Raw genomic sequence first — 14216 nt, 5'->3', positions numbered from 1 at the left:
CGTAATGGTAAAATGGCGGGAAAGAGCAACAAGAAAATTACCAGCGAAATAACAGGCTCTTATTTTTTATCGTCTAAATAATTCGATACGAAAATCCAAACATGGTATATTTTTGTATTGTTTGTATATTCGTGCCTATGATACAACAATGCGATGCAAGATGTAGATAGCATATGTATAATGCATCTATTTGCCACTTGGCTTTTTTCCCCGGAATGACAGGATGGTCGCAGGTCTTTTTTTAGTTTCTGGATCACGAGGAAGGCTAATGAAAATTAAATCTAACTTGTATCCACGTAGCGAGAAAACCTCGGTCTTTCCCCGACTTTTGTTTTATTTATCTTCCGATAATTGTTCCGCCAGTTGTATTCGACTAATTCGATTCTACGACTTCAACTATTAGGTGTAGATACCTGTGTACATACATACGTACACAAAACGAGATGATATTGCAAATCTGCACGAATGACGCGGATGCGTCGTATTTCCGCGTGTTTCTTCTTCTCCGGCTCGCATTTTCACGCGCGGATGTCATGTACGGTAATACGTGCACAAATGTTTGCGCGGTGGGTGATCGTATTGTAATTTTGCGATATTGCTCGTCCGCCATTTTTACGGAGATCTCGCATAGATCAAGTATGTACCACGTGACAAGCATAATCATTCGCGACTCCTTTATTAGAGTTTTTCCACACGGTTGAAATTTTTTTTCATGGATTAGTAAAGGTTGGTGCATATCTTCGAATACGCCTTGTGCGGCAGATACGCGAGTCAGAATTTTTCATCCTCCCTAAATCCATATTGCAACGAATAACCGTACAGTGTGCAGAAATTCTACAATATGTACGATATTATATATCCCGGAAGAAAGTAAAACGCCCAAGCGGCATGAGACTTGAAAATTTTCTCTTTCCAAATTTCACATTCGCTTCGGGATAGAAAAGAGCAGCGCGCGTCTGCAGGTGTTCGAAAATTTTCTACATAGGCCTGGAATTACGGAGTCACATATATTATACACCTATCGGAATAACAACATGTACAATATCATAAGCATAGGATACAAGACTGCGGTGCGCAGCGTGAGAATAAGGCAATATTTTTATCATTTCGAACATTTGGCCGTATTATATAAGATATACGCCGCACGGCTTCGAGTACATACTAATATGTATACTATACACAACCCGTATCATATAATATGTATAGATTATACGAGGTATACAATATATATATTACATTATACGCGTAAGACGTTTTTCCACCCTTCGCGGCATCGATTTTCATCGAGAATGATGAATGCACGCGCATTGGATACCAGCTATTTTGTGCGTGCGTATGTACGTATGCATGTGTATTAGGGTGGACCGTGTACACGCGTATACGTATTATGAAAAAAAAAAAAAATGAAAAAAAAAGTGAAAAAGAAGAAAAAAAAAAAAATATCGAACCTCTCTCGCTTGATGCCACTTTAATGTCTTCAACGAACCCGGAACGAACCCGCCGCCCCATTTCGACATCCCCTCCAGCCTTCGGCCCCCACTCTTCGCAGTTAGCCCTCGCCGAGGTGGTTCTATTCGGTGGTTTTTGAGAAGAGCTAGGAGGGGTGAAAAGGAGGAACGCGACCCGCAGGTTGGTTGGTTTTTGTTTTTCCGCAAGTCGGTGAAAATCGGGCATGCGGGATACTATAAACGGGGTCTATTATTTCGACAGCCGGTGGTGCAATCTACCGGAATTCCTGTGAAGTTCGTCAGTACTCTCCGTAATCTACTACGACTACTACCAACTACTATCGCGCGCTATACTTGGCTGCTGGCCGGCGCTCGACGATCGCGAGTACATACCAAACTATCGTCAGTCGCATACTTGGATTTTGTGCCATATTGCTTGACGCGTGTTTTGCCATTTTCGACCGATCCCTATACCCATGTACGAAAGTAAGTAGATATTAGACCTACTCGAATTGACCAGCTTACTACCTTTTTCACCGTCACGCGTACGCGGCGCGTGAGGCGTAGCTTTAACGGATTCATTGAACGTTCCGCGCGTTCTCTGTTTACCTCGTCGAGAGGAGCATTCACGCACCGTATTATCACCGTCACGATGCCATAACCTAAAAAGCGTGCGATGCTGGGGCATAACGGGACGGTGTCCCATTTTGCCCCGTCATACAATCGCGTTATCTTCGATGACGTTGCTCCCCGGCTCGTTATCTTCACTGCTCGACCGTTCTGAATTGTTGTTAATTATATTTCACTGCCTCGATTTTGTTTTCTCGTTATTTTTTTTGAATAAAGGTAAAATAAAACATTTCTTCTAGAATGGTGAGAAATTATAAAAAGAAGGTGGAGCGACAACGGTGGTCCAAAGTCTCGATGCAGGCGGCGATTCAAGCGGTTCTTAACGGTTCGATGGGGTACAAAAGGGCTGCCACCCAATTTCACGTACCTCGAACAACCCTGGAACGCCACGCTAAGAAGACGCGAGATAGCCCAGAATCCGCGCTAAAGAAAACTACTCCCCCGGGATCCGGCAATCGTGTTTTCAACGAACAGCAGGAGGCCGAGCTTGTTCAACGTTTGAATAAAATGGCGGGTCAACTTTCCGGTCTCGAACTTAACGAGCTTCGCGATGTTGCTTTCCGATTGGCCCGGCGCAATAACCTCGCTCATCCGTTTGGCGAGGATGGAAAAGCGGGAATAGAATGGGTCAGAGGATTCATGGCTCGACTGCATCCTCATTTAGCCCTACGAAGACCCGACGAAGCTACATCGATGCCTCGCGCAATCGGCCTCAACAAGGTTTCTTTCAAAATAATCATTTTACATCCGTCTTTTCGACAACGCGTATTAAATTCCCACGCAATTTCCAGGATAAGATTTTCCTTTTTCGCTTTTTCTTCTTCCCTTTTTTCTTTTTTTTTTTTATTCTTCTCTACCTTCGCTCCAATGCCGCGAAACGGGTCCATCCGCCGTTGCGCGTGCCTCGTTTCTTCGAGGACGTTTGAAAATAATCTCCAAAAATCCCGTGCGGACAGGTTCTCCGGTCTTATGACGTCATTCGAGAGAGATGCGGATTTATACCGCCTGCGTTGCTCATCTTTCGTATCGTGCTTCTCCGAGTCGCTGAAGTCGCAGGAACGAAAGTTCGTTACGTGCCCCGCGCATTGATTTTTACCAAGAAAACTGTGATGCGGCAAGAATTTGAGAATGGACTTTCCCGGTAACTGCTTCTGGCTAAATTTTCGTGACATGGAGGGGGACCACCGTCACGATTCCGTCCAATTTTTCGTTTCGTTTTACATTTTTACATGGTCATGCGCACAAGCGAATACGCCAATGAATTTGTAATATACGCGTTATTCAAACTGGAAATTTTACGATTTTTCTGAAACGCAGATTCTTGTCTCTCCTCCGACGGTTAGATCAATTAGTGATATTACAAATATACCCACCGCGTCATCTATTTCCCGCAATACAATGTGTACTCACCCACTGTGCGCATTAACAATTTATGTTGTTGAATACTCGCCGTTTCCTGGTACACTTGTTTGATCGTCGTGAATATCGGTACCTTAGAGGTGTATATATATATACAAACTGTACAAATATCCAAACCGCCATGTTTGTGCTCGATATGTTTCGGTGTTGCGGATATCCACATTTCGATACTAGACAATCATTTAAACTCGTTGTTTCGCCAAAAATCTTCGTTGAAAAAACATACCTACGATTCGCGATTACATCCCCGTCATACTATACACGTCCCTTCATATTTCCCGATAAATAATATTGTCAGCCATTGTCAGTCATTCTTCGAACCCTGGAAACTCACAATCGAACATCGAGGTCACAGGTACCTAATCCCCGTTTCTTGTCGATGTATACCTATAAATATTATACATAGGGTAGGGAGGGGGGCGGAATTTATACGTTATAACATGTACACATTATACACACACATACACACGTTTAGGTATGGCAGGCGACCGCCTTGCCATTTTATGGCAGCCAAAATCAACGTAAGACGATGGACGGAGAAAGGAGGGGAGGAAAAAGATTGCGGGCGAAAAGGGGGTGGAAAAGAAAGGGGCCGGAGGCGGGCGGGGGGTGGGCGTCGGGGATTGCACCGAAGGAGGGGTGCGAGGGTGAATTGGGAGCGGGATGGGTAGGCTTTTGAGTTGGTGAACTTTGTGCCAAGTTTGAAACGGGCAGTCGCGGCCGCCATGACGGTTCAAATTTTCCCCCACCAACTCTCTGCCCCACCTTGGGTATACATATATTATGCAAATTTTGTGAAACGATTCGAAAATCAATAACCGTGATAAACGTGCACCACCGACGCGAAGGATATAATAATAATAATGATAATAAATAATAATAATAAGCTCGCTGCATGCGCGCGCATTTTTTTTTTTTTTTTTTTTTCCAATTTCATTCCAAGTTCGTAATACGCGGAGAAAAGAAAATGGAGTAGATTTTATTCAAAGCTCAAGGAAGACGGGGCACGTCACGGGTTTTGGTTAAAAAATACTTGGGTCAGTGATATTTTCTACTATAAATGTGGCAGATTTTACTCTGCATACAGTGGTATTCACTGTTTATAGAGTAAATTCTGCATTTTACGAAGTATTATCAAAAAATCTGTCGCGTTCCTCTATTCCTGGTGTTTTCGGTAAACTTGGCCATTTTCTTCTCTTCGTGGTTAATAATACAAGACGAGTAATAGAGAGAAAAAAAAGGATCCATACAAAAATACAGTATCGTCGAATTCGTCGGTATCGAAAAATATAGAGGATTTGATATAGTTTATTATAGCTGTTGATCACATAAATGTTGTGGAGTATTCGCTGCGCCGAGTTACAATCGTTTCGAATACGCGCATTATGCGGTCGTTGTATTATTATAGGGTCCGTGCACTGCACTGGGTGCACTGAAGGGATGCTCAATACGCCTCTCACTCCTAGAGCATTGCCGAGCCAAGAAGAGAATACTAGGTACATACGCTATGTGCGCGCGCGTATGTGTATAGTTATGTGCAGTAATGTGTGCGGCCGGGAAAAAGAAAGATAGAGACAGAGAGAGAGAGAGAGCGAGAGATGAAAGGAGAGAACGACCGGCTCGGCGAGGAAGGAAGAGAAAGAGAGTAGGTAAAAGAGAGATACCTCGATTCTCGACGGAGAGGTGCACTGCACTCTCTCTCTTTCTCTCTCTCTCTCTCTCACCTTTTCTCTTTCCATCTCTCTCTTGGTATACCTATACGCGTGTTATAGAGACGCGCGGGTCGCCTCCGTGGCACGTCGTCGTTGTGTCGTCGCCGTCGCCGTCGTCTCGTGGTTCCCAAGCTCTCAAGTCCGCGGAGAGGAGATCCAGAGAAAGAAACCGATGAAGGAACGACGAGGGGAGGGAAAAAGGGAGGGGGGAGTGGGACTAGAGAGAGAGAGAGCTTTTTTCGTTTTACAAACGGGTTCAATTTTTTCTCAAAAAGCGGGTGAATACTGTGCAGTGGAACCGGTTGTCTACGGTCCCCTGCATGCAGCGGGGTACGACGAGCCGGAGAGTCAAGGCGTCGGAGGGGAATGCAAGCCGCAGCTGCACTACCGTATGCACTTTGATCAGGGCCTTGCATTTTCTCATTTTTTTCACCCGAGGATATTGTTGTAGGTACGTCTTGGAGCTAAATCGTATAATAATTATGCAGCGATATGGGGTGAGAAGACAATCTTGTCGCAAGATATTACTTTCTATCTTTCTCTCTTTGTTATTTTACACTCGAAGCGTCGACCCGTCACGTGGAAGCAGAAATCTGCACAAACGTAGTAATTTTATAGACAACGCGGGGTTGTAACAAGTTGTGAAATGATCGTTAACGGTGAAATTAAATTAGTTTAGAATGCCGAGGCAAGATTGAACCCGGTATAGACGCGATGTTGTGCGTGTGTTTTATACGTGCGTATACATACGTACATAGATATAAATCTACTCGTGCCGTTTGAGAATTGTCTGCATGTGAACCTTTATCCTACTGCAACGAGCAAGCTCTGTCGGATGGTTGCTGCTCGGTGAATACTTATTGAAGAGAAGAGAAGAGAAGAGAAGAGAAGAGAAGAGGAGAGGAGCGGAGAGGAGAGGCGAGGAGAGGAAGAGGGCTTTTTAGAAGGGGCGAGAGAAAGCACGAGGAATGAATCGAGCAGTATAATATATAATAATAACGCGCTACCGCCGCTGCAGCAGTATCCATACTACTCCAAGCAATGCAGCTGTGTATACGTATGCACACATAATAATGCATATATATGGGGGGGGGTAATTCTGACGATTCGAAATTTCGCAACGGCGTTAGAGTATTCGCGGATATAAATTATAATAAAGAAACGGGACACCGATTTTACACGGTGTTTTCTTTTATTATTATTATTATTATTATTATTTCTTTTTTTCCAATTTTTATTTCCATTAATGCCCCTTGGCCTTCTCTCGACGCTTCGTTTTAGCTTCGTTCATCAAATTCTCTCAGCAATGCGAGTCATCATATTGTCACCATATAATACAAAACCGCGCGCGTCCCGCTCACGTTGACGTCATGTTTATCATGTATTTAGAGGGTCTTTATAAACAGATGTTTCTTATGTTACATTAAGTCCAATATGGCCGCGTTAATCTTTCACCGTCTTACCGTGTGTGTGCGTGTGTGTGGGTGGGTGGGTGGTTGGATGGATGGATGGATGGATGGATGGATGGATGGATGGATGGATGGATGGATGGATGGATGGATGGATGGATGAATGTATTACTGCACTAGCAACGTACACAAAATACATAAAAATATGTTACGTATAAAGTATATAATGTAATTTCTTTCTCTTCATCTCTTTCTCTTTCTCTTTATTTCTTATACTCGTAACAATGGAATCTTTTCAATGCGCGCGCATCCACAGAGAGAATGAAAGAAATAAAGAGAGGCATATACCATGTATATATACCTGTGTATATAAACACACACACACACACACACACACACACACACACACACATGTATATATCGTGTATGTACCTATGCGACATATAGCCAGACATCCGTCTGCGAATAACCGAGACTGCAGCAGGCCTGAAATCGTTACTGAAAATTCGAAATTTCTATGAAAAGCCGTAAAGGAAGAATGACGTCACAAGCAACCCAGCCTCCGCCTATACACTTGTACATTATAATACACCAACACTTGTATACACGGTGACTTGACTTTTGGAGTAATTTTCCGTCACGTGATTTTATTCCAAGTTACTTACACCGCTGTACGTTTGCGTGTGGGTGTGTGTATGTACGTGTCTGTATAACCAGAGTGCTGCGCTTTGAACCGTGACGCTAGACGGCAAGCTTATAACACGTTAAGGGACTGACTTACGGTGTTGAAAATTTGTCAAAAAAAAATATCATGTTCTCAATTTAAAATGAGAATAAATTGATAATGAATTTTCGACTGTAGATCGAATTACGCGCAACAGTCAGAACGTTATTTTATCGTGTACTTGACTGACGTTAAATATTCGTTGATTAGGATATTCTCCTGAATATTTCGATCTCGAGGTGTTTTATATTGTTATAATTTATTTATTTCTTGCTCTCTCTCCTGATACACATACAGGCATACCTTCAATAATTTCTCATTTGCGAACAATTTCAAAGTATAATCTGGTACAAAATAGTAAAATGATGAAAACAGGGACAACCGATCGTAAAAGAAAACCCTGTGAACAATAATTACTTTGGCAAATATGCTGCGATATATAAATTTCTTCCGCCCACGATCCGCATCGCGATTAAAAACGTCGGCCTCGAGAGCTCTGGTACACAGTGTCAGCGTTCGCCCGACGGAGGGATAGAAAGAGAGAGAAAAATGGAAAGAGAAAGAGACGGAGCAAGAGAGAGGGGAGAGATATAGAGAGAGAAAAGCTTCGGAAGTTGGGGGTACTGAAAATTCTTATTACGTTACTGTCAGGGGGGCATCGCCGCCGTTGGAGAGGGAACGTTGGCCTTAAGAAGGGGCTGAGCATGGTGGTGTTGGGCTGCAGTGTGGGGATTCGGAACGGCGGCGGCGGCGGCGGCGGCAAAAGCCAAAAGGAGGGAGGGATGGAGGGGGTAGTTGTGTAGCATTTGTAGCATTGAAGCACATTGTAGGTCGTTGCGTTTTATAACATAACTCCTTAATTTTCCCTAGTGTCAATGCACCTTCGAGAGATACGGAGAGAAGCCTCTCTTGCATTATTATCATTATTATCATTAATATCGTTACTATTGTCATCATCGTCCTTATTAACAAATTTCAAAATCCATTCGCCAGGAGTGACGAGAAGTAAGTTTTTCACAACACACGCAAAAATCGTGATAACTTCAATGATAACGTAACGTCACGACACTGCGATATCTTTTAACAATCATTTGACATGTTGCGCGTAAATTTAAAATGAAAGAGTGTTCCTCTCACATGCAAACAATAAATTGAATCTGTGCACTGTGCTTGTGTCGTATGTACGTATTTTTGTTTTTACATTATTTTTTTTTTTTTTCGAATATTACAACCGTTCATGGATCAGGATGTTAAACGAACAGTGCGCGAAACGTCGTCGTTTAGTGCCGTGCACTCTCTTAACTGGTGGTGCTGCTCATGCTGATGCTGATGCTGATGCACAAGCGACACACGCGTGTAATAAATAGTATGGCGTTGTCCTGGTTCTATGCGAATGTGACTTAGCTGTTAGAAACTTGAGCGATAAAGCCCTAACTTTGTTCGAATGTGTTGCGGCTGTGTACATTTTCGCCTTTAGATTTAATCGGATACTTTGACCAAGGTTATAAATTTGTTTTCGAGCGTTTTATATCTTAGATTTTTTTCTATTTCCATCTCTCTCTCTCTTATACCCGTTGATTATATAAAAAAAAACGTGATTATTATTATGTTTATCACAGTTTTTCACATTTTCTCCAAATTTCTATATCAACCGTGTCAAGTGAACTAATAATCAGCTATCCTTGCCGAGTGTGTGTGTGTGGTTTTTTTTTTTTGTTGTTTCTTTCTTCTAGGTATTATTCCAGTTGGCGAACGACGGTCGCGTAAACGATTTTGTATATTTTCGTCACATGGTTACATATTCTTGAATGATAAAATTTTATATCAATATTGAAACACCACTCTACGTTACAAAACATTATACGCGCGCACGCACTCACACACACGTATGCACGCGCGCGCGCCGATTTCACTCGTCAATTTATAGTGTCAAACAAATAGGGCAACTGTGTGTGCGCGCCATGTGCCGGATTAAAAACAGTTGTATAAAGAAACAAAACGAAAATAGGAAACGACAAAATAAAGCGTAATAACGGGAAAGGAAAACGTAAAAGAAAAAGGAAAATTGTAGTGGTGAAAAACGGAAAAATTCGTGCAGTATCGGGTTCGGTCCGGTGCATCAGAATGCCTATATAATAATGGCATTCTATCACCTACTGTCAATAGCAACGCAAAGCAGCACGCTGCTGCTGCAGCGCCACGATATATATATATATATACGCACATATATACACTTCAATACAAAGGTTTAATCGGCGGCAGGGTCCTTTGCATCCCGCGACTCGATCAAAGCGTTGATGAAGAGGTTGAGACGAAAATCAAATTATTTTTTTTATTTTTTTTTGTCGGTGTTGTCGTTACGATACGTGTGTACATCTACGTGGGTATGTCTATTTTCGCCTACCTAGGTAAAGAGGAACCCTGCATTAGGAGTATTATCTATCATATGTGCGTACCTTTAATATCTATATTATGTTGAGACAAAGACAGATATTATTAGAAGGAAAATAATCGGTAGTTATAATATACGCAGATAATTAGGAAGTATTTATACGTAATCTCTGCGTTGTTGTTTGATTTCTTTTTCATTCATTTATCACGATTAGACGGAATTCCGTGCAGTGTGTGCAGGTCTACCGAATCTTCGAGATATAAAAGTTCGAAATTTTGTTTCATCAATTACGCATATTATGACGTTTGCGTAGGCTTATCTATACGATATGTTTAAAACTTTGGAATAATTTTTGTCGAGATTTTTAGGTCGGTCAACGTGCAATGATAATTCAGTTTTCGGTAACTGTGTACATAATACAGTGTATACGCAATGTTTCTATACAATATCGGTCAAATTATTATCATCATCATTATTGTTATCGATATATTCTGAGAAATAAATGTACATTTATGTATATTACGTGGAAATGATTGTTCCACAGGATATGAAAAAACTATTTTTTCTCACATTGATAAGTATCTGGAAAAATTTGTGCGGGTCAACTTATCATCAGTGATTTATTGAACAATTTTCCGTGGATAGATGTCTTTGTCTCTTATTTTTTTTTTTTTTTCTCATCTTTTACACATTTTCATTTGTATCGTGTACAATCAATGCTGTACGGCACGTTATAATAATAATTCAGTTGATAATAAATCGAAACGATTTCGCGATTTTCAACAATTTTATACCGCATTTTATTAGGTACGTTTTAAGTGTACGATACACACCGTAATTTATTTATCCTTATTTAATTATATTAAAGACATATTTATGCAACAAATAATGTCGGAGAGAGTGAGAGAGAAATATTGTGCCAATATTATTTCAAGCGTATACGTTGTTGTTATTTGTAATTACGTATCAGGCGAGGTTGTTGTACACATGTGTTATAATGTAAGAAGAACGTAACACAACGTGTAAAAATAAATAAAAATAAATTCATAACCACATCTCGATACACGCCGCGTCAAAGCGGAGCGGTTGTGAGATTTATCAGAATTCTATACGATTATTTCAAACTTTGAATACGCTTCCCATGTCAGCGATATTATAATTACTATACTGTTCGGCATTGCAGTTGTTATTACAGGCGTATACAGAGATTACATACTCGTTTATGTACCGTACGTACATACATATACAGGCTTGTTGGAGGGAAGCGTGAATTACGGTTTATGTGACTATTCGCGTTAGGCGATGTATAAAAATTGAAGAAAAAAAATATATATACACATATATATATATTCTTCAAATCCTCATCATGCTATAAAAATAGAACTTTATGTAATTTATCACTCATCAATTTTTACTCTCCTGCTCTCTCGCACGCATTTGAATAATAAACTTATTTCAAATGAATTGTATTCCACACGAATTATCTTCACATAGTACGTATGTACGAATCGTAATCTCGTGTGTATAGACAAATATAGCAAAAATAATATAGATGCTGTATAAGCCTTGAATCACGCGAAAAATTTCTCAACTTACGTATGTCGAAGCGACGTAGTAGTTTTTTTTTTCTTACTCTTTTTTTTCTCGTTTCAACAAATAAGTTATGTTTTCATATCAATTCGAATTTAATTAGCTCAAGAAAAAAAAAAAAAAAGAAAAAAGAGAGGAAAAAAACAATTTTCTCTTCCTTTGCTTACGTAATCGCGAAACACGTATATTTGTTTATTCAAAATTTTACGTACCCACTCATTCAACGCGATTATGTATGTGTACCTCTATATACGCAATAAAAATAAGATACTGAAATATGTTTCAACGTTCGTTTCTCAGGCTGTACTAAAATTAGCTTCGCAAACTTTGTAGTTCAAAATTTCTAACAACCAGCAGTTTTTAATACTCATTTCTAGATTCTTGGTATCGATTTTAAGCTCATGATCCCCGGCCTTCAATTGTGTTAATATATGTAGAGGGAAGAGAGAGAGAGAGATCGAGCATGTAAGAATGAAGAAAGATACGTCAACAAGAAATAAAAAATCACGTGTCATTATGACTTGTAGCTGTATATAATATCTTTGAAAATAAAAATGAGGTAAAGAAAAATTAGACGTAAACGTAATTCTATTAAGTCATGGTACGAAAGAAAACGAAATAAAATTTAAAAAAACAAATATATATATATATATACATTGCCAAGAACTTTCGGGCAGTGAAATATTCCTCTGACAGAGAGTATCATACCGGTATAGAATTTGAAGAGGTTGTGTCATATTTATTTTGAACGTTGAATAACTGCTTTCATTTTTCTGTCGGGTGTTTTTAATGGTTTAATTTTATTCTCATATTTTTTTTTTGTTTTTCTTTTTTTATTGTTCTTTTTTTTTTCCTTCTCTTTCAATTCAAGAAAAGTGACATCGTCGCTCATTGATATATGTTATATACTGTGACGTGTCGTTCGTTTATCGTATCAAAACTAGTCTTTCACATTCAGGTTACTTACTGTATTATAATAATGTATTTTAACGTTGCATCACACAGGGATACCATGTTTGTTGCCACGAATGCTAGCGGATACCATCATCAATGACAGTGACTCCACTGATTAATAGTAGCAACGAATAATAGTAAAAAAAATTCTTGAATCATCATTAATTTCTACTTAATACTAATAAAAATATATAATTTCAATAAGAATGTCTGCTTCCAACATCGGATAGCATAAAAATTAAAATAGTTGTAATGTTTCACATTATCCAAGCCTGCGAGAAGTAAATTAAAAAAAAAACCTGTTTTGATTCTATTTTATAGGAAAATAAATTGGTGGTTCGACAAAAGCTTGACGGTAAAGAAGACGGTAGTGCGAAATCTAACAGCAGCAATTACGGAGGAGATTCACTGTGGCTAAAAGGAGATTTGGAGGAGCTATTCGAGGCAGAGGATATTCAAGAAATCGACGAGTTCGAAGACTCGGACAGGTTCGAATTCGAACATCAAATAAGCGACTGGTCGTACCTTGACGAGGAAGGCGACGAGGGCACTGGTAGGTTTCACCTCACGCAGATCATGTAAAAATAGAAAGGAATCGTCATTAACGCAGACAGATAGAGGAAGAGGGGGAAAAAAAGCCATTGAAAACTTAAACCAGAACAGTATTCTTAACAATGACATGTTCTTTTTTTGCACAGTGACTGGGGCAGAGGAAGGCGACGAGACGGTGAACTACGGAGGGAAGGGAGGAGAAGTGGTGCCCAGCTTGCGCATGCTGCAACAACGAGGCGGTTCAGCGTCAGCGTCAGCATCAGCATCCAACGGCAACATGTTCCCTCAACAATATTGTCTACGATGGAAATATCATCACAGCAACCTACAGACCATGTTCTCGCAGCTCCTAGAGCGGCAGGCTTACTGTGACGTGACGCTTGCGTGCGAGGGACAAACCCTGCGTGCACACAAGGTAAGAATACGTCGAGTTTATAGGTGGTCTATGGAAGGAATCGACAATTTATAGAGCTTTTCTCCTTTTTGCGTTGGTCTAACTGCAGGTTCTTATCCATCAGCCATTTTAAACAGGCTCTCTTATATATTCTGCAGATGAAAACTGTCGTCAGTCCTCGCGCTAAACAGTCCTGCTCTTACGTTGTTATATTAACTAACGACTCTTAAGCTTCAAATCTGCATCACAATTGTAGCGCATTATAATACGCAGAGCATAAGTTTTCTTTCTGGCTTGTCTTAAGATTTTTGTATTCGAGCTTCTATTTTTCATTAGCCATACTTTTTCCACAGTCCAGGTTTAAATACAAAACTTTAGTGACTCGAAGCATTTTGACTAGCTCATGGGGTCCATTTTGTGAATATGCACGAATTTAGCTAAAGTGCTAATTTTTCAAGTCATGGACGGTCTAATACTGTGAAAAATGGTGATCAAATAAATGATTGGTAAATTGGTATAAAACATACGAAAGACGCTATGGTAAAGAGTTATAAGAGAAAAATTGTAATTGAATTTCGTATCCTCGCGTTTCTCACTTGATCGTTAATACAAAGGCCCCTTTATTATTCATTCTCGATAAAGGTAGAAAAAAAAAAAAAATGTCATATCGCACACTGTCTGTGCATTGAACTAAATGGCCATGTACAGTGGGCACTTTATCAAAGTAAAGTACATTTGGCTTGGTTTATTTTTTCTTTGGGAGGGGTCTAAATTGTAAAATCAATACTTCCTCCTAAATTTAGAAGCAGCCCAAGAGTTTTTGCTTTCCTCGCTACTACAGTATGACGTATTTAAATGATAATGGGGGGCGTCGTGGAGGGGAGTACACTCTCGGTAGAAAATTTTGTTTCAATTTGTAATAAACAAAGGATGTGTCAGTTACCTTGGTATAGGGGAGAATATTCGATGGGGGGGAGGGGGGCAGCTGTTTC

The 14216-nt window shown here is 40.1% G+C and overlaps 1 protein-coding gene across 12 annotated transcripts in view; it reads left to right on the top strand.

The window, feature by feature from the left end:
* LOC107225189 overlaps nucleotides 1-14216 on the top strand; it is a 38621-nt gene that overhangs the window by 13344 nt on the left and 11061 nt on the right. For 9 of the 12 annotated variants that reach the window (XM_046742466.1, XM_046742468.1, XM_046742467.1 and 6 more), the window contains exons 2-4: nucleotides 2318-2798; nucleotides 12600-12831; nucleotides 12977-13245. In XM_046742466.1, coding sequence (XP_046598422.1) covers nucleotides 2318-2798; nucleotides 12600-12831; nucleotides 12977-13245 — 982 coding nt within the window. Of the gene's footprint in view, nucleotides 1-890; nucleotides 1935-2317; nucleotides 2799-12599; nucleotides 12832-12976; nucleotides 13246-14216 lie in introns of those variants that run through there. The other 3 variants (XM_046742471.1, XM_046742470.1, XM_046742469.1) reach the window with 3 other exon arrangements.

This window comes from Neodiprion lecontei, chromosome 6 (assembly GCF_021901455.1).
Source record: "Neodiprion lecontei isolate iyNeoLeco1 chromosome 6, iyNeoLeco1.1, whole genome shotgun sequence".
Lineage (NCBI taxonomy): Eukaryota > Metazoa > Arthropoda > Insecta > Hymenoptera > Diprionidae > Neodiprion > Neodiprion lecontei.
This window is presented reverse-complemented; position numbering and strand designations above follow the sequence as displayed.